General features: G+C 41.3%; 1 protein-coding gene across 1 annotated transcript in view; it reads left to right on the top strand.

The window, feature by feature from the left end:
* Nucleotides 1-23,295, top strand: part of LOC148507484 (uncharacterized) — a 94,853-nt gene that overhangs the window by 8,992 nt on the left and 62,566 nt on the right. The window contains 1 exon segment of the mRNA XM_088446119.1: nucleotides 19,409-22,551. Coding sequence (XP_088302245.1) covers nucleotides 19,409-22,551 — 3,143 coding nt within the window.

The following is a 23,295-nucleotide window of genomic DNA, read 5'->3' as shown; positions in this document are numbered from 1 at the left end:
GTCAAACGGGAAAACCCGCTTGGATTGACTCAGATTCCTGATGTTCGGGCAGATTCGGATTCCAAGGAATCCGCCGCTCATCTCTACTAATTAGCGGCAATTAGGGTCACAGGAAAGCTGCTTTTCGGAGCAGCTGTCCCAGGAACAGTGCAATAATAAATTACTTTGGTACAGTAGTGTTGCTGTGAGTTTAAAACGTAATTTATGTGTGGCCACTAATTGGCTGAAAGAAATATATTACAACTCAAAATTTACATTAAGTATGTAAATCTTCATTATACCCTATACTGAAATTGGAATATTCATTCAGTGCATCTAGATATAAAATATATATATTATTAATTACCAACCAAATGTGTCCTACTCTGAGACTCCCACAAGGACAGTAAAATGGGATGTAGTTGGGATCCCGACGGGTGAGAATAAGGGTTAGTGTTAGGCTTAGGGGTAAGTTACTAGTGGGAGTTTTAGGGTTAGTCTGCGGGAGGTGAGGGTTAGGGTTAGGCTGTGGGGTTGGAGGGTTAGGCTGTGGGAAAAGTGGGTTAGGGATTCTGGCTGTCAGGATGCTGCTGTCCATTTTCTGACCGCCGGGCATTCGAACCACCAGGATCCTGTACCCAACCCATCAAAAGAATAAATGTGGATGTATAATTCCACTCCCACATCTGAAGTACCAATTTTTATTAAAAAGCCACATAGATCAGGGGTGTAGATAAGTTTTGAGTATATCTGAACACTACATGATACCTGACATATTACAGATCTCAGAGCATTATAGCTCATTACTTTAGAAATTATGTTGCTCTCCAACCCTAGAGAATATACTTTTCATATGAGTCCATTTAAATGACGGAAGACTAAGTGTACAACACATTTATTTAATCTTACATATGATTAGACAGAAATTCTTATCTGATATAGGTGGGAACACTCCATATAAACTATATGTACAGATAGCATACAAACTCTTATCTGTACATAAAATTAAATTATTAATTCATGTTATGAAGAACAAATCAATTTCTTAGGTGTCCACCAAAGACTGGCAAATGCAGGGCCAATCAAGGTGACTCTCTGACATTTAGGGGTCAATGTATTAACGTGCCCCTTTTCTCAGTGCTAAGAAAATCTCTGCAGCATGTTGAAGTGTATTAAAAAGAGAGGTGTTACGGTTACTCACCTCTCCGGTGTTCTCTGGCCTGCCTGTACATGGAATAACCCCATGGCGGTCACATTGCATGTGCACAATAATTTGATAAACTGCAAGATTTCATTCACAACGGACAGCTCATGTGTGAGGATCATCCAGCAGCTGGGCTGGTAAGTGGCCATGGTTGTTCTAGTGGGCAAGCAATGGAAAGCTCTGCTTTTTGTCATTTAATAATTGCCTTTAAAGATTCGCCACCGTTCACCATCCCATCTGTGCTGGCTATGATCATGTGTCATTAACAGAAGCCCATTCTCTGATCTCTAAGTACAGGTCGAGCCTCCCATATCCAAATATTCCGAGATACGGAATATTCCGAAATACGGAATATTTTCAGCATGACTGAGATAATGAAACCTTTGATTTTTGATGGTTTAATGTACATAAACTTTGTCTAAGGCACAAAATATTAAACATATTGTATAAAATAACCTTCAGGCTGTGTGTATAAGGTGTATATGAAAAATAAATATATTTCTTGTATGCACACAAACTTTTTTTGATGCACAAAATTATAAAAAATATTGTATAAAATTACCAGCAGGCTGTGTGTATAAGGTGTATATAACACATAAATGCATTCTGTGTTTAGATTTGGGTCCTATTCCCAAGACATTTAATTATAATATGCAAATATTCCAAATACGGAATATTCCGATATCCAAAATACCCCTTGTCCCAAGCATTTTGGATATGGGAGACTCAACCTGTACTGCCTTTCAATATATTTTGGAAAGCCGTAATAAACCATTTCTTTGGCTAAAACACAGCTAAAAGGGGTTATTATATTACCACTTCATACATTTTCCTGCTAGTTGCCATTTAGGGATAGAGGTCATTATGTGTGGCAGAAAGACAGTACAGTGCAATCAATTCCAATTTTCACTCATATCTTACACACTAGAGACCACCCACAGAGAGGACGCTATTTCTGCAGTAAAAAAATACACACCTGCAGCTTCTACTCTTTTCTCTGCAAGCCTCATACGCTGCTCTCGTACAATTTATGTCAGTAGTAGGTGTTGAATATGTTCCTCATTTATACGCACTACAACATACTTACCTCAATATATAAGGGGTTCCTTTTACTCTATTTGTAACCTCTCGGAACAATTTGATCCTCTACATATGTGGTTTAAGAGGGATGCCCCCAGAAATATAATACAAAGAAGGGTAGTCAATTAGATACGAAAAGTCGGAAAATTTTCGCCTGTCCGACTATTCGCCTCATTCGCCTGTTTCAGAGGCAAAATCATTCCATGCGCGTCCCCGTTTTTCGCCTAATTCAATTGCAAAACAGGCGAAAACGGAATTAGGTGAATGCGGAACAGGTGGAAAGTACCGTCAGAAGTGGGGAAATCAGTCTGTACCCCCACAAAAGATGCACTAACATAGGGAATCAATGTAAATGTGCACTAATAGCCCTAATAAAAGTGTTTGGGGTACTAAGGTTGTTTAAATGTCTTCTTATTAGCGTCTTTGCACAAGTGGCGAAGAATAGCATTAAGCAGTATTTTTTGGTGAAAATAAGTAGTCCAGTCAAATTTGGTGTACATGATAATGGGTGCTAGCATATATTTATGTCTCGAAAAGTCGGAACATTTTCGCCTGTCCGACTTTTCTCCTCATTCGTCTGTTTCAGAGGCTAAATAATTCAATGCACGTCCCTGCTTTTCACCTAATTCAATTGCAAAACAGACGAAAACGGAATAAAAAATAGTAGGTGGGGACTGGAAAGGCGCTGTCGAAAGTGGCTGGTTCAAAAAGAGTTTGTCAGGCTCCAGATAAATGCAAACGCAAGAAATAGAAGAGAATGAACAGCGCTAATAACAATATTATTGAAACAAGTATAAACAATAAGTAAATTGTGATGAGTACCACACAATCAGTTGATATATTGGTCAAATTAATGTACATAAACAATCAGAAAATACTATATACTTAAAATTAGATTGAATAAACAAATTAGTATATTGATGGCTCTCCTAGTCAAGGTCTGATACGGCTTGGTTCAAAAAGGTAAATATTTAATAATAAAAAATCATGACATTAATTAATACATAAAATTATTAAAACATGAAAAAATTAATTGCTGAAAAAACAATAATAATCGGATCCTGTAATGGATAAATTTAACTCAGTCTGAAAAGTCACAATAATATAATAAAATTACATATTTCAATAGCAGCATTTGAATAAGAATGTGGAGTAAGTTTCTAGGCGCAATCCGCATGATTATCAAGCAATAATAGAATATATTACCAGCCTTCTGAGGTAGTCCGTTTGGTGAACTGATCTCCCGTGCTACAAACAAATCACACTGGTGATGTCCGGAACCTCCTGTGCAAATCTCCAATTCGATGAGGAATTCCTGGGGTGCTAAATGCGTTTCGTTGTGGAAAACCCCCCACAACTTCATCAGTAGCTGTATATACGGTAAATCCAAAATGGGGTTTAAATACCCTGATATTGATTGTAGAGTGAGAGCAGCTGCAATCATTGCAGTCATTTAGAACCAAGCCGTATAGACAATTGAATAAAGCTAAAGTATAAATAATCTTGGAGAGCCTCAATAGACATAACACACTTAATAAATTAATAATTCATAAATTAGAATATAAATATATAAATATAAATATTTTTAAGTCTCTAATGTGAACTTTTAAAAAACTTGAAAAATCCACCTGCTACATGCACCTGCAACCCCAAAAACACCTGACCCATCCTTACAGCCCCCCAATAAGCCTATTTCTCTAGTTATTATGCTTGTCCCCCCACTTCTTACATTTTTACCCCAAAAATGACGTGTTTTTTTGGGGTGTTCTTAGTTTTGTTTTTTGCAGATTTGTCTTTTGGGGGGCTGTCCCAAGCTTTCCCCATGTTTGCACCACAAAATAAAGATTTTGCATTTCTTTTCACCAGCTATTGATTGCAGAATCTTTCTTGGAGAATTCAGTACATCGAGTTTCTGCTTAGGCGAAATCGTCCTGGGATTGAATTTGGCGAAAATTTTTTAGGCAAAATGTTCTAAAAAAAACAGGCGAAAAAGGCCTTTCGCCTTTGAGTGAATATGGCCCAGAGTGTGCTGATAATATTTTTGGTAACAAGACACCATAGAAAAACAAAAGAGTTATTATCCTTCCCATTTCCAAGAGATTTAATTGATACTTGATAAACAGTAATTATATTGAACCCTAGGATATATAAATAATAAACGGGGTGACACCACAGATTTTTATTCGAGGTGTACGGTTCAGTTCTCCAGAAATCCGAATCCACCTGAATCTCATAAATCCGGGGGTCCTGGTTCTAATCTTCCTGCGGTTCAAAAATTCAGATTTTAAACCTGAATTTCGGGTTTTCGATTGCAAACATCACATGATTTTAGCTGTTTTTAAAAACTTTTATCAATTTAAAAAAAAAAACTGAGATCCAAAAGCAAAACCAAAACACGGGGGTTAGCGCACATCTCTAATTTTTATTGCTGTTTCTAATTTGGGGTGTATTTGCCAAGTAGCAAAGGGTGAACTGTATGGCAAAGCCCACCCATAAATGTAATGATATATGCAAATGACTTAACTATTCTTATCTCCTACTGTTGATCAATCTCTTTAACATTTCTCATTATAGGAATGACCTGTTTAAATGGCGGCACTTATGACGGTACAAAGTGTGTGTGTACAGATGACTTCATGGGGGCCTGGTGTGAGGAACCTGTCAGACCAAGTGGGTATACATAGCTGACTTTACCTTAGATTATACCATTGTCCTGTTAGAAATTATTTATACATGTCTGGGAGATAACTGGAGTCATGATGGAAGCCTATGCAGGCATGGGGAAAATACAAGCAGCCAAGCTTTAAGGTTTGTACACATGGTACAATTAAAATGGATGATATGAACGATATAGATTAAATAAAGACCTGCGATGCGCGGGCAAGTATGAATGATATCGATATATCATCCACCGCCTGTGCATGCAGGCCAACCTAGTCGATATCGACCAGGTTGCTATAGGGACCCGCGATCATTGATCATTGATTGCGGATCGCTATAGTCGTTAGTGAGTTGGTGGTGTGCTGGATGATCGATATTGATCGTCCAGCACACCCGGGAGATCGTACAATGATATCGTTATCGTTGTCGATTGTCTTGTGTGTACGCACCATTAGATATATTCTCTTGGGTTTACCTTAAATATGGGCCTACTGGTGGGAAAAAAGTTAATCTCTCCTCCCATCTAGTAGAACCACATGGGAACCACACAAGTCGTGCACTTGACTTCATGGATGGAGAATAATGTTCTCTGCTGATGATAAAACCGTTGCTACTGGAGACATAAGATGAGAGACATTCTAATGTAAACTTTGGGTATTGAATGGTCATTGATGATAGTCAATATTTACACTGAGGCAGCCATACAATCAGCTGAGTCGTAACCTGTCCCCTACGTCTACAGTCGCTATGACTGTTAATGCAAATTAAGCTTTCTTGGGGGAAATTACTGGTTCCTCAATTTCCTAATTAAATACTTAATTGCTTGTATGCTCTATTTTTTAATTAATATAAATTCAATGTAATACACACTCCGTTGACTGGTAAAAACATCCAATGCAATATTATTGCCAACATTTATATTTAATTGACCTTGTTATGTTCCTATTACCCCATGTTTATTTCAAAGAAAAAAAAAGTATTAAAATGTCTGGAATTATATAACCTGCTGTAGCACTGACTACTAGCGGAATTATTAGCTAACAATACCTGTCATATAAGATATAGGGGTCTATTTACTAAGCAGTGTTAGGAGACAGAGTGAAAAGTGATAAGAAAGTGATAAGGTGCCAGCCAATCAGCTCCCAACTGTCATCTAACAGGCTCTGTATTAAAAATTACATTTGGGAGCTGATTGGCTGGCACCTTATCACTTCCTTATCACTTTTCACTCTGTCTCCTAACACTGCTTTAGTAAATAGACCCCACAGTATCAGTGATAGTAATGCTTATCCCAGAGGTGACCTGACTATTTTAAGGGCCACTAAATTTAGAACGAAACCTATAAGTTGATGGGATATGCGATGACAAGGTGTAACATTAACAATGTTCTGAGAGTACATGCTGAAGGGACACTAGAGGGGTATTCAATTAGGTGCCGGAATAGCAAAAATCCTGCAACTGTGAGGTTTTACATGCAGTTGTAGGATTTTTGCTTTTCATTTAGATGCAGGGTTTTTCATTTTTTGAGCGACAGGAGTTTTTTTTTCTCACAGCCCCAGAGCGTGACCAATTTTTCCTAAAAGCCGTATTTTTAGGAAAGATGGTTGGAATTGCTCTGGGGCCCCTGCGGCACCCGCCCTAGTGACTAATTAAGCAATTGGAAGTTTGCACTAAGCATAATTAGTTAATTAGTAATCACTCACCTTTTGAAACAGTGTCTTCTCCCTCCAGCGTCAGACTTCTGCAGCAGTGGTGTCTGTAAATATGTGTGTGAAAGTATGGGTCAGTGTGTGAAAGTATGGGTCAGTGTGTGTATTATGTGTGAGTGTGTTTGTTATGTGTGAGTGTGTAGAATGTGTGAGTGTGTGTGTTATGTGTGAGTGTGTGCAGTGTCGGACTGGAGCATGAAGGGCCCACCAGGGGAATGCAGTGGTAGGGGCCAAGCTTTGGGGTGTGGTCAGTTACCACAGGGGATGATGCCAGCCCCCACGGAAGCTTGGGCAGACATTAGAGACCATGCAACTGACCCTCTAATAGCGTAACAATGTATAATTGGGTGCATAGTCTGGAATCTGACATTAGAGCAAGTGGTGGGGCCCTCAGCCACTGGGGTCCATGGGGGATTTCCCCTGAACGCCTGTGTGCCAGTCCAACCCTGAGTGTGTGTAAGTATGATTGTGTGACCTCCTGGTGTATGTATAAGCAGGGAGAACTACATCTCCCAGCAGCCCCCTCCCCTCCCATCAGCAAAGAGGGAGGAGAGATAATTGGGAGCCATAGAGACCATCTTGCCCTGCAGGGTTTTCTAAGCAGCAAACCCAGCATGGATCTATTTTTGTTTGATACCGAGGGTAATGGGAGCAAAATTGGGCGCAAGGTCTGCGATGTGTTTTGCTTTGAAAACCCCAAGCCCAATTGATTACCCCCCTAGTTATCTGATTATTACTCTAGGTATCCCCATACGTTTATAGAGGTGAGAGTTATTTATAAAATCATGTCACTAAACAGACATATCTGTATATGTGTGCCTGAGATCACAGATATTATTGTAGTATTAAGGGACAGCAAGTTCTAAGACTTGTTTGCATTTGATAAAATTACTGTTTTCATTTTCAGGGTCAAAACTGCTCAGAATCAGCAGCTTGCAAAAGCGCCACTTAGTAAATCTATCCCTCGGTGATTATACTGTACAGAGTGCAACCCAGGAGTTAAATTCCATACGTCAGTAAAATACACATAAACAGCCATAGATTGTGTTTTACAAGTTGTAAAGTAATTATTGGATAATCAACATTTCTAAAGACACATGACAGCTCAAAATACTAGCTCACAAATCACAGTCACACCCTAGTACTAAAGACTGTTAGTCACTGGGATGCTGCTATTGGGCCTGATTCGGCACGGATGGCTATTGCGCTCGCGACTGCGTAATCGCATGCAGTTCAGCTGTGAAAATATGATGTCTTCCACCGCTCAGCTCAGCCAGCATAGAAACGCCCACTGCCGCTTTCTTACATCTGTAATACCTCTCAGCCCTGCGTACACATCAGTAACATCGCACCCTCATGCAGAATTACAGCAGCTCTGACCTGTCTCAGAAATTCAAATAGAAAATATGGTGGTTGCTCACATCAGCTTAATGATATTGCTCAGGTGCTTGTAAAGGGCGGGGTTTATACTGAACCACAGAAAAAAGAAGATTCCCTCCAGCACACTGCAGCAATATTAGCAAAAATACTTGAATCCTACATGATAATAGAAATTCAGAGGTATTGGTTGCATACATTTGCAAATATATGATTAAGCACCAGGCCAGTGTCAAGGCTCCTCTATACTGGCGTCCCTGACATTGAGGGCTTCACGTCCAAGGCGCAGAGCAGCCCAAAAGAACCCAGCCAAGGGCCACTCCCAGGGCATCACACGAAAAATGGAAGAAAGGTGATAGTGAAGTGTAAAGTATAGATGTGTCAAGATTTTTCAGGGCATCACCACTTAATTCACATAGATATTTTTTCATCACCTTTCCATTAGTTTAATTATTATTTATATAATTTTCATTTTTTCTTATTATATTAACACTTTTTGATTATCTTGACGCATCTATACTGTACACTTCACTATCACCTTTCTTCGATTTTTCGTGTGATGTCCTGGGAGTGGTCCTGGCTGGGTTATTTTGGGCTGCTCTGCGCCTCGGACGTGTTAGGGATGCCGGTATAGAGGAGCCTTGACGCTGGCCCGGCGCTTAATCATATATTTGCAAATGTATGCAACCAATACCACTGAATTTCTATTATCATGTAGGATTCAAGTATTTTTGCTAATATAACTGCCGGTGCTGCAGGGAATCTTCTTTTTTCTGTCTCAGAAATTGCAAGTCTTGTCGCACGCAGTGAGTACACAAGCAGCGTATGCCGTCGCAGTGGCTAATTTATGCACGCCCATGCAATATCGTTCAAACAGACAGGCACGCCTGCGTTTCTCTGACCACTCCTCCGTCACTACCCCCGAACGCTGATGTCCCATCACTCACTCTGCGATGGGTATCTATATGCGTGCGTGATTGCAGCGCGATAGCAATGCTGCCACTGTGCTCTGCGGTGCATACGCATGCGCAGTACGCGCTGTCAGCTGATCTGCATACGCTGTTACACTTGCAATCCATATAGATGGAGTGAAGTTTATTGTGATTGCCGTCATTTTATGCAATAAAATGTTTTTGTAATTAATCTTAAAATCCTACAGTATCCACCGATAAATGTTCAGAGTTGTCTGTTACATAATAGTGATGCCTGGACTCTTTAGTTAAACTAATGGTGAATCATTCACTGTGACTGCTTTATTTACACAAGAGGATATAAATGTAGCGTTAAGCTGGTTTTATTACAATGAAATAAAAAGCAAGATAAATGTTATTGTGTAGCCTGCATCACACTGTTCCCGATTACATACAAATGATAGAATGGCTCAAAGATCCTACACAGGACCGGATTAATACTTGTTGGGGCCCTGTGGGGAAACTAAGTTGAGGGGGCCCCAAAAGTAAAAATGCCCAACGTTTCCGTGTGGTTTAAGCAACAACAGACTTCTTCGTATGGAATCCAAGTGGATCTATATTCTAGAGACCAATTATCCGAAAGGTCTTAATGACAAAATGACATCTTCTGCTTTCTTGTGACCTACATGGACTTGAATCATTAGTGATATAATCTTCTTATAGTTTGTACATTTCTTAAGTGTTGTAGATTGAAGTCACCCATATCTGAGGAGTTAAGTCCCACAAAACTGTTATAATATAATTTGTATCTATGGGTCCCTCTAGAGTGACACAAGTGTGATATACGTGTGTGATTCAATTATATATCGTCACTGTTATTAATTAGTGTATACGGTATTTATGTTTTAATCACATTTATATTTTTATTGTCATTTCTCTAACCCTTGTGGTAGGGTCTCATTGCAGCAAGCCCTGGAGTGCTTTCGGCTCTATCAGAGCCGAGAGCACTCCCACTGACATCACTTGTGGTGTCAATGGGGCTGGCCCCAGACGGTAAGCGTTCCCATGGGAACACCTCCGTCTGGGCAGCCACGCCCCCGGCACACCCACCAAAGTGGGCGAGCTGTCACTCACTATCGACAGCACGCCCCCTTTGCAGCGAGACCCTGAGCGACGGCTTGGCCGTCGCTATCTGGGTCTCGCGTATGCGCACTGGGCCAACATCGACCCGCTTGCGAGCACTCAGCACTCGCGAGCGGTCTGAATCAGGCCCTCAGTATGCTGTTACATTTTACACCCTGATGACAAAGCCATTCCGGCTTTGAAACGTTGGTTTATTAAATATGCACCTTACCTTTTTAAATGAGTCCGGATGAGTGCCGCCTCCTTCTGTTCTTGGAAGGAGAGGAGAGGAGAGAGGAGAGAGAGAGAGAGAGAAATTACACTGGGAGAGAGGGAGGAGGGGACAGAGAGAGAGGGAGGAGGGGACAGAGAGCGTGCACACAGTACCTGTTACAGCTGCATCAGCTTTCTGATGGGGGCGAGAACTTCACGGCATTAGGCTCCGCGCCATACCCATACACCCGTGAATCGTGGGCTTTCATAATCAGTCATGGACCCCGTCGGGTCCAGCATCAGTGAGTGTGGCGATGTGCTGTGTGAGTGATGCTGGCGGAAGCCGGCCAGGTAGAGTCCAGAGTGGCCAGTTTCCGGCCAATATTTGTGACAGTGTGCGAGCCCCAGGTCGACCGCCCCTTCCGCCCCGCCTATAATCCCTGGTCCTATATTACACCTCAATACTGTAGCGCAGTGATGTGAGGTGAGGTCAATGGCCGGGGAGGCACACATGTATAAAAAACAGTTTTACGATAAAAACTCTGGAGCATGACAAGGAGTATGTTTGTGGAGGGAGTATGACAGGGGAGGCTCTGTCTCCCCTACCTACCTTGACTGCACGTCTGCAGGGGCGCCGAGAGGAGGGGGAGCGGGTAATAATTACCCGGGCCCGACACCAATCCCCTCCCTTCTTACATCATGTGCTGGGATGCACTGGGAGACTGCTCGTGGCTGCTAAGAAGTAGCCACAGCAGTCTCCTATGTCTGTGGGGGGAGCAATCAAGCTGATCGTGCCCCCCACTGGTTATGCATCAGGCTGAGGGGGCTCACTGCCAGCACAAAGGGTCGCTTTGCGGCGCTGCATTACTTTTTATTTTACCTAACGAGGGCGTGGCGACGCCTCCCACTATTAGGCCACACCTCTTTTGCCCAGGCCTGGCACGGCTCGTACTTTACAAACAAAAACATAATAATAAAACAAGACTGGGTAATAATAGATAGCCAGAAAGGTTAGAGGGCTCTGTAAAATACGCCTAAATATATAACATGCAAACCTAATAAGCGTAATTTGCTAAATAATGTTTTGGGACATCACTTGTTTGTTTTTGCATGATTATGTCTATTTTTATGAAGAAGCACTTGGCTTTGCTGGCCAATGACGATGGTGGCATCTTGGCATCTGCAGTGGTGTTTAATTTTGCACACAATGGCCCTGATACAGAGCCGGAAGCTCTGACAGAGCGCTCGCACTGAATCAGGGCCGGGCTATTTTCTTTTTTGAATGGCCTCCTGGCTGCTTGCATAGCTGTGGGTGACCACCCACAGCTATAGCGAGCGGCCAGGAAGATGGTCGCGATGGTAAAGACCGTCGTGAAAATCGGGTTTGCGACGAGACCCTTGTGGTAGAGTCTCGTTGCCACAAGCCCCAGAGAGATTTTGGCTCGAACAGAGCCGAAATCTCTCCCACTGACATCACTCATGATGTAAGTGGGGCCACCCCCAAAAGGAGGCGTTTTATACGGGAATGCCTCCGCTTGGGCAGCCATTCCCCTGGCCCGCCCACCAAAGTGGGCGAGCTGTCACTCAACATCGACAGCTCGTCCCCTTTGTTGCGAGACCCGGAGTGACGGAGAGCACGTCGCTATCCGGGACTCCTGCATGCGCACGACGGAGCCAGCTTGCGACCGGGTCTGAATCAGGCCCAATGTTCGTACATTGGGAACTGGGAAAACCTGGGGATGTGTACTGGAAGCAGTACTGTATCGCAGCAGCACTAGACTGATGCGATACAGCCAGGGCAGAGGTCGCCAGAGTGGAGAGGTATCCTAGCACCTCTCTGGTGACTCTCTTTTTGATTAGAGATGATCAGTTTGGTTTTGCTGAAAATAGAACACACCCGAAGTTTGGGGTTCCAAATCAAACAGAGTCCCGACTCCAATCACTTTTGGGGTTCTGAGTAGAATTGAGTCCAGGCTCGGGTCTTCCCTTAAGTCCGGATCTTGGATCTAAAAACCGGATCTCGGGTTTTGGATGGCATGTAAACAGGTCCAAATTATTATTATGATTTTAGCTGCTTTTACCAATGTTAAAGATAACCAAAAGTGAACCAAAACAATTGAGGATGGTTTTGCCAAAACCAAAACCCAAATGCGGGGGTCTGCATACATCTTTATTTCTAACACATCTCAGCGCTAAGACATCCAGCATCTGTTTTGTACCACGTTAGCATGCTCAAGATCTCGCAACGCCACAAGAGTTCACACCCTTTTCACATTATTTTAGTTTCACATAAATGTATTAAAGGGCAATTGGAGTAGAATTCATGAAATTCTAGTCCAAACCCTAATTATCACATATTTTTAGTAAACAGATCACATTTCCCGTAATTGTAATGGGAAATGTGATCTGGCCAAAGTTACTAAAAATAAATTATGAATAAATAACTAGGAAAGCCCTGTGATAATAACACCACCTGGAGGTGGCGTTATCCAGGGTTTCCCCTGGTTCCCCATAGGCAAATGCAGGGTGGGTTCCCTCTGCCTGGAAACCCCCCTCCCCAGCCCACATCATGACCACAATAGAAATAGTAATATAATTATAATATATAATATAGATTGTTATTAGTGCTGCATGTTCTTCTCAGTATCACAAATGAAATAATTAGCACGACCTGTGGCTCTTTTAACATGTATCAGCCAGTAACAAATAACCTGTGCACCAACTAGAAGATCTGGAAAACATGCACTGTTAGGGATGCACTGCTATAGAGCCCAGTATGTACATACAGTATATGTCCAGGGCAGTGCTATGTTCTTCTGCTGCTCCTTCAGGCTACCGGACTTGCTCCAATAGTCTGGAATGGTGTGATCACTGGTCCTTTATATGCTGGAATTATTGGTTAAGTACTAATTCTGCCCTCTTCATTGACAGGCCACACTCGTTCTAAAATTAAGCATTTGGAAACCCCCCTCTGGAAATCCTGCACTTGCCACTGGTTCCCTGACTCCAGCTCTGCTCTACCAGGCAGAACAGAGCCAGGAGCCGGGCCCCAGGATCAGCTGTGTAGTCTAAACAGACCACAAGCCGATCACTGCAAAAAAATAAATAGTAAAAAAAAAAAAAAAAAAACCTTACCTACATCCCTGGGTGATCTGTGCTCCGGAGATGTCCTCCAGGGCGCCCGTCAGCTGGTCTCCTGCACACTGTGACCTTGGTCAGCTGCTGCATAGAACAGCTAACCGGGGTCACAGTGAGGAATGGGACACCAGCTGACCAGAGTCCCAGAGGACATCACCGGAGGTAAGCATAAGTGAGGGGGAGTCACGGGGTGGAGGGGGGGTTTCGGTAGCTGGCGGCAGACACATGCACAGACACAGTCTCCATTTATTTTTTTCTAAAAATACAGGGAGAAGTGTGCTATGGGGATTCACAGGGACAGAGCTTTATCGCAAGCTCTGTCCCTGAAAGGTATTTTCGATACATCCCTGTGATATTTCCTACGACAGCATCTTAAATGAGGATTGTAGTAAATAGAGCCTTATGGCTTAGTACATCTCCCTGCAGATGTTACCCCAGCCGCATGGTTAATGCAAAACAAAAATAAGTCATTGCATAGCGATACCTTAAGAGAAATGTGGGAGCATGAAAATGAATTAACAGGTTGATCTAAAAGAAGAATTTGAAAATTTTACCCTTTTAATCGTGTTCTCCAGATGGATCCCCGGAACCTCTAATTCTTTTCACTTACACGTTCCCTGCTGCCACAACTATTTTTCCACAGTGACCACTATTATAGACAAGATTAGAGATGTGCGCCAAGCCACGTGCTTTGGTTTTGCATTTGTTTTGAAAACCATCTTTGTGTTTTGGTGATGGTTTTGGATTTGCCAAGACAAAAAAAAAAATCCTCGTGTTTTTTGGTTTTGGATCTGGAAATCATTAAATATAGGAAAAAAAAAAAAGGTAAAATCATGTAATTTGTTGCTTTTTTTGTCCCTACATTAGTAATAATATCATTAACGGTCCTTTTACTGACAATGTTTTCCCCAATATTGTGCAAAGGCTGCAGCGAGCTGGTTGTCTAAAATGAACGATAGAGCAGTGGCACAAACACATGGCAGCATAACACAAGATACAACAACCATTGGTTGTACGCTCGCAAGCGGGTCGATGGTGCCTAAGTGCGCATGCGCACGACGGAGGGAGCTCTGTCGTGCACATGCGCGAGACCCAGTGAGCGACGGGGAATCCGTCGCTCGGGGTCTTGCACCAAAGGGGGCGTGCTGTCGATGGTGAGTGACAGCACGCCCCCTTTGATGGGCGTGCCGGGGGCATGGCTGCCAGACGGAGGCGTTCCCATGGGAACGCCTAGTCTGAGTCCGGCCCCACTGACATTACTAGTGATGTCAGTGGGAGTGATTTTGGCTCTGATAGAGCCAAAATCACTCCAGGGCTTGCAGCAGCGAGACCCTACCGCAGGGTCTCGTCGCAAGCCCGATGGTCGGGATGGTCTTGACCATCGCGACCATCATCATGGATGCTCGCTATAGCTGTGGGTGGTAACCCACAGCTATGCGAGCGTCCATGAGGCCGCTCCAAGTTGAGGTAGGAGGGCCCTGATTCAGAGCGAGCGCTGTGTTCAGAGCGTCCGGCTCTGAATCAGGCCCAGTGTCTGCAGCTACGGTGGAAGTTTCATAAACTGATTAATTGTCTTGAAATCCCAGAAGCATTTTGAGAAAGACGGTTGATTCAAGAGGACGACTGATTCCTTTTGATTTTGATCGATTGTTAGATTCTCATTAATTTGTAAAATTAGTTGCAAAAGACTATTAATTAAGTGATTCATTTTGATTAGAAATATAGGAGAGTGGTTCATGGCCTAAGAGGTATGTGAGGATGTCAAGACAGTGGGAGGGTACAACTACCTGGAGAGATAAAATATGTGGGCGATGTACAATTGAATAGCCAGCAGTCACATCTAGTAATGGGGATCTTTTGATTTATTGATTTGATATTTATTATTTGATTTCACTAGATAGATTAGAGTGGTCTAGATTTTATCACATTTGATTAAAAGTAGAATGGTGACAGTAATAGAAGCCAGGTCTCAGTCTTCTTTCTCACCTATACTAGGTGTGGCAAAGAGCTAACTGACATTTACAGTGTCGGATTAAAGCATGAAGGGCCTACAAGGAAATACAGTAATAGGGGCCCAAACTTAAGGGGTGTTGCCAGTCACCAGAGGGGGTGGGGTCAGGCACCACAGAGGGACTTGGATAACCATTAGAAAATACTGCAAAGATTGGGCCCTCTTTATAAATGAGTGGACAAGGATATGCCAGGACTGCCTACTTTGTGTGGCAGGAGGGTTAAGCTTGGTGTACTTTTAATTGAAATGAACCAAGCACCCATGTTCATCCATGGTCCTGCTCCATCAATTTACTGACCCTCTAGTAGAATAACATTTTATTGAGTGCAAACAAAGTCTGGAACCTGACTCCTGGAGGAAGAGGTGGGTCCCTCAGGAATTGGGGCCTTTCCCCTTTATACCTGTGGGCCAGTCCAACACTGGACATGTATAATCAGTGGCGGATCAAGGCACGGGCTAGCAGGGCCATCGCCCGGAGTGCCATAGCCTGTAAGGTGCAGCCCTGCACCCTGCCTGAACATTATTTTAGAGGTGCTCACCACCAGGTCTGGATCAAGATAAATTTTGTCAGTGTGTTCACAAAAGGGTGCCAGAACCATAACTTGTCTGGCTCTAGAAACCCCCACCTTTCATCCACCCATTGGAGTTATTGGATTGGGTAGGGAGTGGGGGAAGGAAGGGGCAACAGTGCAGCACAGGACCGCGCTGGGCGCTGAGAAACCTAACCCTGTGTATAATGTAAGAGGTTTTAATTTCATGATGTATGCTGTCACCTCGCCTGATTAAATGTCTGTTATTATTGCTGTATGCTACTTCTATCATTGCCTATAGTTTATTGTTGACTTCTGATGTATTTTTTTGTACTGATCAGTTTATGACTTTATGTTATTCTTTTTATATTGCAATGTTTTTCTTTGTTTGCTCAGACACCTTGGTAATGGTTTTAAACTGTGTCTTAGTGTATGCCAATCTTTCAATAAAATATGTTTCAAAAAATAAAAGATCTTCATCATCACCGAATATTAGTTCAACCATACTGAAATCTAGTGTGACAGATTCTTTCTGTAACTGGCATCTATGGTATACTGTACTGTACCTCAAACAATCTGTAATTCATTTTGCAGAACTCCAGTGCCTCAACATTTGTAGGTAGAGTACACACTGGAGGATGGGCAGTTGAGGTACTCAATAGCTAGTTTGGGGCTCCAAATTTAGTTTTTCCGCTCCCAGGATGCAAAGGGACTGTCTGAGTTGCTAATTTGTGTATTAGCATGAATACAATCCTCCAGCATTCTAATGATGAAACATGTTGGGGCTCCTAACTGTCACTTTACAAGCTGTGTTTGAAAATTGACAGTTAGGAGCTGGTTGGTTGGTACTTAGGGTCTCATTCAGACCCGCTCGCGAGTGCAGGACGCTCGCAAGCAGGTCGATGCTGCCCAAGTGTGCATGTGCACGATGGAGGGCGCTCCGTCGTGCGCATGCACGAGACCCGGCGAGGGACGAGGAAGCTGTCGCTCGGGGTCTCGCACCAAAGGGGGAGTGCTGTCGATTGTGAATGACAGCACGCCCCCTTTGGTGGGCGTGCCGGGGGCATGGCTGCCAGATGGAGGCGTTCCCATGGGAACGCCTACCGTCTTGGTCCGGCCCCACTGACATCACTAGTGATGTCAGTGGGAGTGATTTGGGCTCTGATAGAGCCAAAATCACTCCAGGGCTTGCGGCAGCGAGACCCTACCGCAGGGTCTCATCGCAAGCCCGATGGTCATGATGGTCTTGACCATCGCGACCATCATCATAGACGCTCACATAAGCTGTGGGTGGCCGCTCCAATGTTAGGTAGGAGAGCCCTGATTCAGAGCGAGCGCTCTGGTCAGAGCGTCCGGCTCTGAATCAGGCCCTGAATCTTTGTCCACTTTATCTCCATCCAAGGCTTAGTAAATAGACCCATTCACTTTTTTTCAGGACCGGAGCAGCAGGAGGGGACGTGGCATTTGTGAATTGATCTGACAAGTTTCTCACAAGGAACTGTTTGAATCTCTTAAGATCAGGGTCATTTGGGAAGGAAGAGAGATAGTACTTGAAACTGCTGTAGGATCAAGCAAGGTAGCCAAAATGTAGTCATTATCTGTTAAAATATTGCCAACCTTGTATCCATGTGCAAAAAATGTCTATCTATAAGACAAACATACTAAGAAGAATCACTTGCTCTCAGAACTTCCTTTTCTAACTTCCTTTCCCGAGGTTGGATAAAGGGTATGACTATGCTCAGACTGGCAGTGTCAGAATTCGCATAGCTTTTTTGTACACTTTCAAATGGCTTTAGCAGCTTGCATAAAATAACTTGTATATCCAGTGTGCTGCAATAAGGTACCATGTCCCCTCTTCCCATGACTAGATGTGTAGCTACTGTTCCTCCAAGTATACAAAATGTGGAATTCAACCTCATTACTACTTCTTGCTTCAGTTGACGGTATGGAAGCTGATTTTTTAAGTTGGCCATTGCCGAATGCAGAAGTGGGCCCAAAATATTCTGGCCCAGAGACAGCATCTCTTGCACAGACCTTATATTTTTTGGATGAAATTCTGAACCAGCAAGTTTATTGCGTGTGCAAAGCATGATAGGTGTTTAACTTCACCCAGTCATAATGCATGCACAATGTTTGCTCGATTATCAGAAATTAGGAATTTTGAGCAGAGATTTAGGGGGTGTGCCATTTTTTATGACATTCCTAAATTGACACCGGAATGTGTCTTGGTGAAACGATGCATAGAGTAGTTTGTCTGTGAATAAGCAGATGATGATTGCTAGCTCTGCTACACTAACAGGAAGATGATGACGATGATGATGCTACTGCCGGTGCTCCATACAACAATACATCTACCCGATGGGCTGTCACGGTCATGTAGACATTTCATTGACTGATGCCACTTGTCCACATTTCCGTAGTTAAATAGCTAATTGGTCAAAGTAGATAATTGGTACAATGGCGGCACCCATTTTCCCGGTTACTCGCGCAAGTGCAGAAAAGTCCCCCAGGAATAAGGCCCGGGTGCCATTTTCCCAGTGGCTTGCGCATACGCAGTAGATTCTGGCATTAAGCCGGAATCTACTGCACTGCCAGAGAGGAGGGGGCCCAAATGGAGGCTGCACACGGGGCCCCCTACTCTCTTAAAACACCACTGTATCCCTATCTCTTCCCCTACTACTTAAAATAAAAGTATTTTTTTTAAAAAAGCCTTGGTAACAACAGACTGAAGGCTCAATCAGATTAGGTATGAATTACTCTCATTGCGAGTAAATGCGGCTGTAAACCGCCCTTATGGTACCTTCAGACTTGCGAGATTGGGCCACAAGGTGAGGGGTGAGGGGGAATTGGATCGAGCTTAAAGTCAATATTTGTTTCAATTCACAAAATTAAATAAAAGTATATTGAAAATAAAACAATGTCACACATATTGGAAAAGAACAGCCACAGCTCCTAGAGGAAGTATGAATAAACTGAAAGCTAATTTTTATTCTACAGGTCAAACTACTAAACATACTACAAGCAAATTAACTTCAACAGCCAAAAAAGTCACCGATGAGGTCACGGCAAATATTACTTCGGAAAAGAAAACTTTGGCTACGTCTGAAATTACAACTCACCTATTTGATGCCTCCACTTCAATAATAACACCCAAACAGACTACACCAACAACAAAACTAGAAGTAAACACAAGAGACGACATTACAGACACTACGGTAGACATTAACGCAGGCACTGGCTACGAAACCAATCCAAATACAAACAACTCCAGTAAAGCTTATACAACGGAATCCATCATCTCTGACCCAATAAGTATTTATACTACAGAATATAATGAATCTGACACTACTATTGACTATAGTACTAAATATATCACACTGGACATTACTAGTCAATATAACACAGACTTCAGAATTTCTCAAAGTACTACTGATTTTATTGCTGTCTCTAATATATATTATACTACTACAGAATATACTACTGACTCCATTATATCTGACACTACTACTGATTATACTACTGACTCTATTATATCTGACACTACTACTGATTATACTACTGACTCCATTATATCTGACACTACTACTGATTATACTACTGACTCCATCATATCTGACACTACTACTGATTATAATACTGAATCCATTATATCTGATACTACTGCTGATTATACTACTGACTCAATCATATCTGACACTACTACTGATTATAGTACTGACTCCATTATATCTTACACTACTACTGAGTATACCACTGACTCCATTATATCTGACACTATTACTGAGTATACCACTGACTCCATTATATCTGACACTACTACTGATTATACTACTGACTCCATCATATCTGACACTACTACTGATTATACTACTGACTCCATTATATCTGATACTACTGCTGATTATACTACTGACTCCATTATATCTGACACTACTACTGATTATACTACTGACTCCATCATATCTGACACTACTACTGATTATACTACTGACTCCATTATATCTGATACTACTGCTGATTATACTACTGACTCCATTATATCTGAAACTACTACTGATTATACTACTGACTCCATTATATCTGACACTACTACTGATTATACTACTGACTCCATTATATCTGACACTACTACTGATTATACTACTGACTCCATCATATCTGACACTAGTACTGATTATACTACTGACTCCATTATATCTGATACTACTACTGATTATACTACTGACTCCATCATATCTGACACTACTACTGATTATACTACTGACTCCATTATATCTGACACTACTACTGATTATAGTACTGACTCCATTATATCTTACACTACTACTGAGTATACCACTGACTCCATTATATCTGACACTATTACTGATTATACTACTGACTCCATTATATCAGACACTACTACTGATTATAGTACTGACTCCATTATATCTTACACTACTACTGAGTATACCACTGACTCCATTATATCTGACACTACTACTGATTATACTACTGACTCCAATATATCTGACATTAATACTGATTATACTACTGACTCCATTATATCTGACACTACTACTGAATATACTAATGACTCCATTATATCTGACACTACTACTGATTCTACTACTGACTCCATAGTATCTGATATTACTACTGATTATACTACAGACTCCATTGTTTCTGATACTACTACTGATTATACTACTGACTCCATTGTATCTGATACTACTAATGATTATACAACTGACTCCACTATATCTGACACTACTATTGAGTATACTACTGACTTCATTATATCTAACACTACTACGGAGTATACTACTGACCCCAATATACCTGACACTACTATGGAGTATACTACTGACACCATTATATCTGTGAGTACTAATGAATATACTACTGACGCCATTATATCTGACACTACTACTGATTATACTACTGACTCCATTATATCTGACACTACTACTGAGTATTCTACTGACTCCATTGTATCTGATACTACAACTGAGAATAGTACTGAATCCATTGTATCTGATAATACTACTGAGTATAATACTGAATCCAATAAACCTGACACTACTACTGATTATACTACTGACTCCATTGTTTCTGATACTACTATTGAGTATTCTACTGACTCCATTGTATCTGACACTACCAATGATTATACTACTGACTCCACTATATCTGACACTACTATTGAGTATACTAATGACTTTATTACATCTAACACTGCTATGGAGTATACTACTGACTCCATTATATCTGATACTACTACTGAGCTTACTACTGACCCCAATATACCAGACATTACAACCAAATATACTACTGACTCAATTATATCTGATATTACCAAAGAATTTACTACTGACTCCATTATATCTGTCAGTACTAATGAATATACTACTGAAGCCATTATATCTGCCACTACTACTGAGTATTCTACTGACTCCATTGTATCTGATAATACTACTGAGTATATCCCTGACTCCAATATATCTGACACTACTACTGAGTATTCTTCTGACTCCATTGTATCAGAAACCACTACTGATTATACTACTAACTCCATTGTATCTAATACTACTACTGAGTATACCACTGAATCCAATATAGCTGACACTACTACTGATTATACTACTGACTCCATTATATCTGACACTACTAATGATTATACTACTGACTCCACTATATCTGACACTACTATTGAGTATACTACTTACTTCATTATATCTAACACTTCTACGGAGTGTACTACTGACCCCAATATACCTGACTCTACAACGGAGTATACTACTGACTCCATTATATCTGATACTACTACTGAATCTAATATACCAGACTTTACAACTGAATATAATACTGACTCCATTGTTTCTGATACTACTACTGAGTACAAAACTGACTCCATTGTATCTGACAATACTACAGAGTATATTACTGACTCCATTGTATCTGATACTACTAATGATTATAATACTGACTCCACTATATCTGACACTACTATTGAGTACACTACTGACTTCATTTTATCTAACACTACTACGGAGTATACTACTGACCACAATATACCAGACATTACAACCAAATATACTACTGACTCAATTATATCTGATACTACCAAAGAATTTACTACTGACTCCATATCTGTCAGTACTAATGAATATGCTACTGATGCCATTATATCTGACACTACTACTGAGTATTCTACTGACTCCATTGTATCTGATAATACTACTGAGTATATCCCTGACTCCAATATATCTGACACTACTACTGATTATACTACTAACTCCATTGTATCTAATACTACTACTGAGTATACCACTGAATCCAATATAGCTGACACTACTACTGATTATACTACTGACTCCATAATATCTGACACTACTAATGATTATACTACTGACTCCACTATATCTGATACTACTTCTGATTATACCGCTGACTCCATTATATCTGTCACTACTGCTGAGTTTACTATTGACTCCATTGTATCTGATACTACCAATGATTATAACACTGACTCCACTATATCTGACACTACTATTGGGAATACTACTGAATTCATTATATCTAACACTATTACGGAGTGTACTACTGGCCCCAATATACCTGACACTACTACGGAGTATACTACTGATTCCATTATATCTGATACTACTACTGACTTCAATATACCAGACATTACAACCGAAAATACGACTGACTCCATTGTTTCTGATACTACTACTGATTATACTACTGACTCCATTGTATCTGACACTACTACTGATTATACTACTGACTCCATCATATCTGACACTACTACTGATTATAATACTGAATCCATTATATCTGATACTACTGCTGATTATACTACTGACTCAATCATATCTGACACTACTACTGATTATAGTACTGACTCCATTATATCTTACACTACTACTGAGTATACCACTGACTCCATTATATCTGACACTATTACTGAGTATACCACTGACTCCATTATATCTGACACTACTACTGATTATACTACTGACTCCATCATATCTGACACTACTACTGATTATACTACTGACTCCATTATATCTGATACTACTGCTGATTATACTACTGACTCCATTATATCTGACACTACTACTGATTATACTACTGACTCCATCATATCTGACACTACTACTGATTATACTACTGACTCCATTATATCTGATACTACTGCTGATTATACTACTGACTCCATTATATCTGAAACTACTACTGATTATACTACTGACTCCATTATATCTGACACTACTACTGATTATACTACTGACTCCATTATATCTGACACTACTACTGATTATACTACTGACTCCATCATATCTGACACTAGTACTGATTATACTACTGACTC

This window comes from Taudactylus pleione, unplaced genomic scaffold (assembly GCF_031769625.1).
Source record: "Taudactylus pleione unplaced genomic scaffold, aTauple2 ptg000393l, whole genome shotgun sequence".
Classification (NCBI taxonomy): Eukaryota; Metazoa; Chordata; class Amphibia; order Anura; family Myobatrachidae; genus Taudactylus; species Taudactylus pleione.
This window is presented reverse-complemented; position numbering and strand designations above follow the sequence as displayed.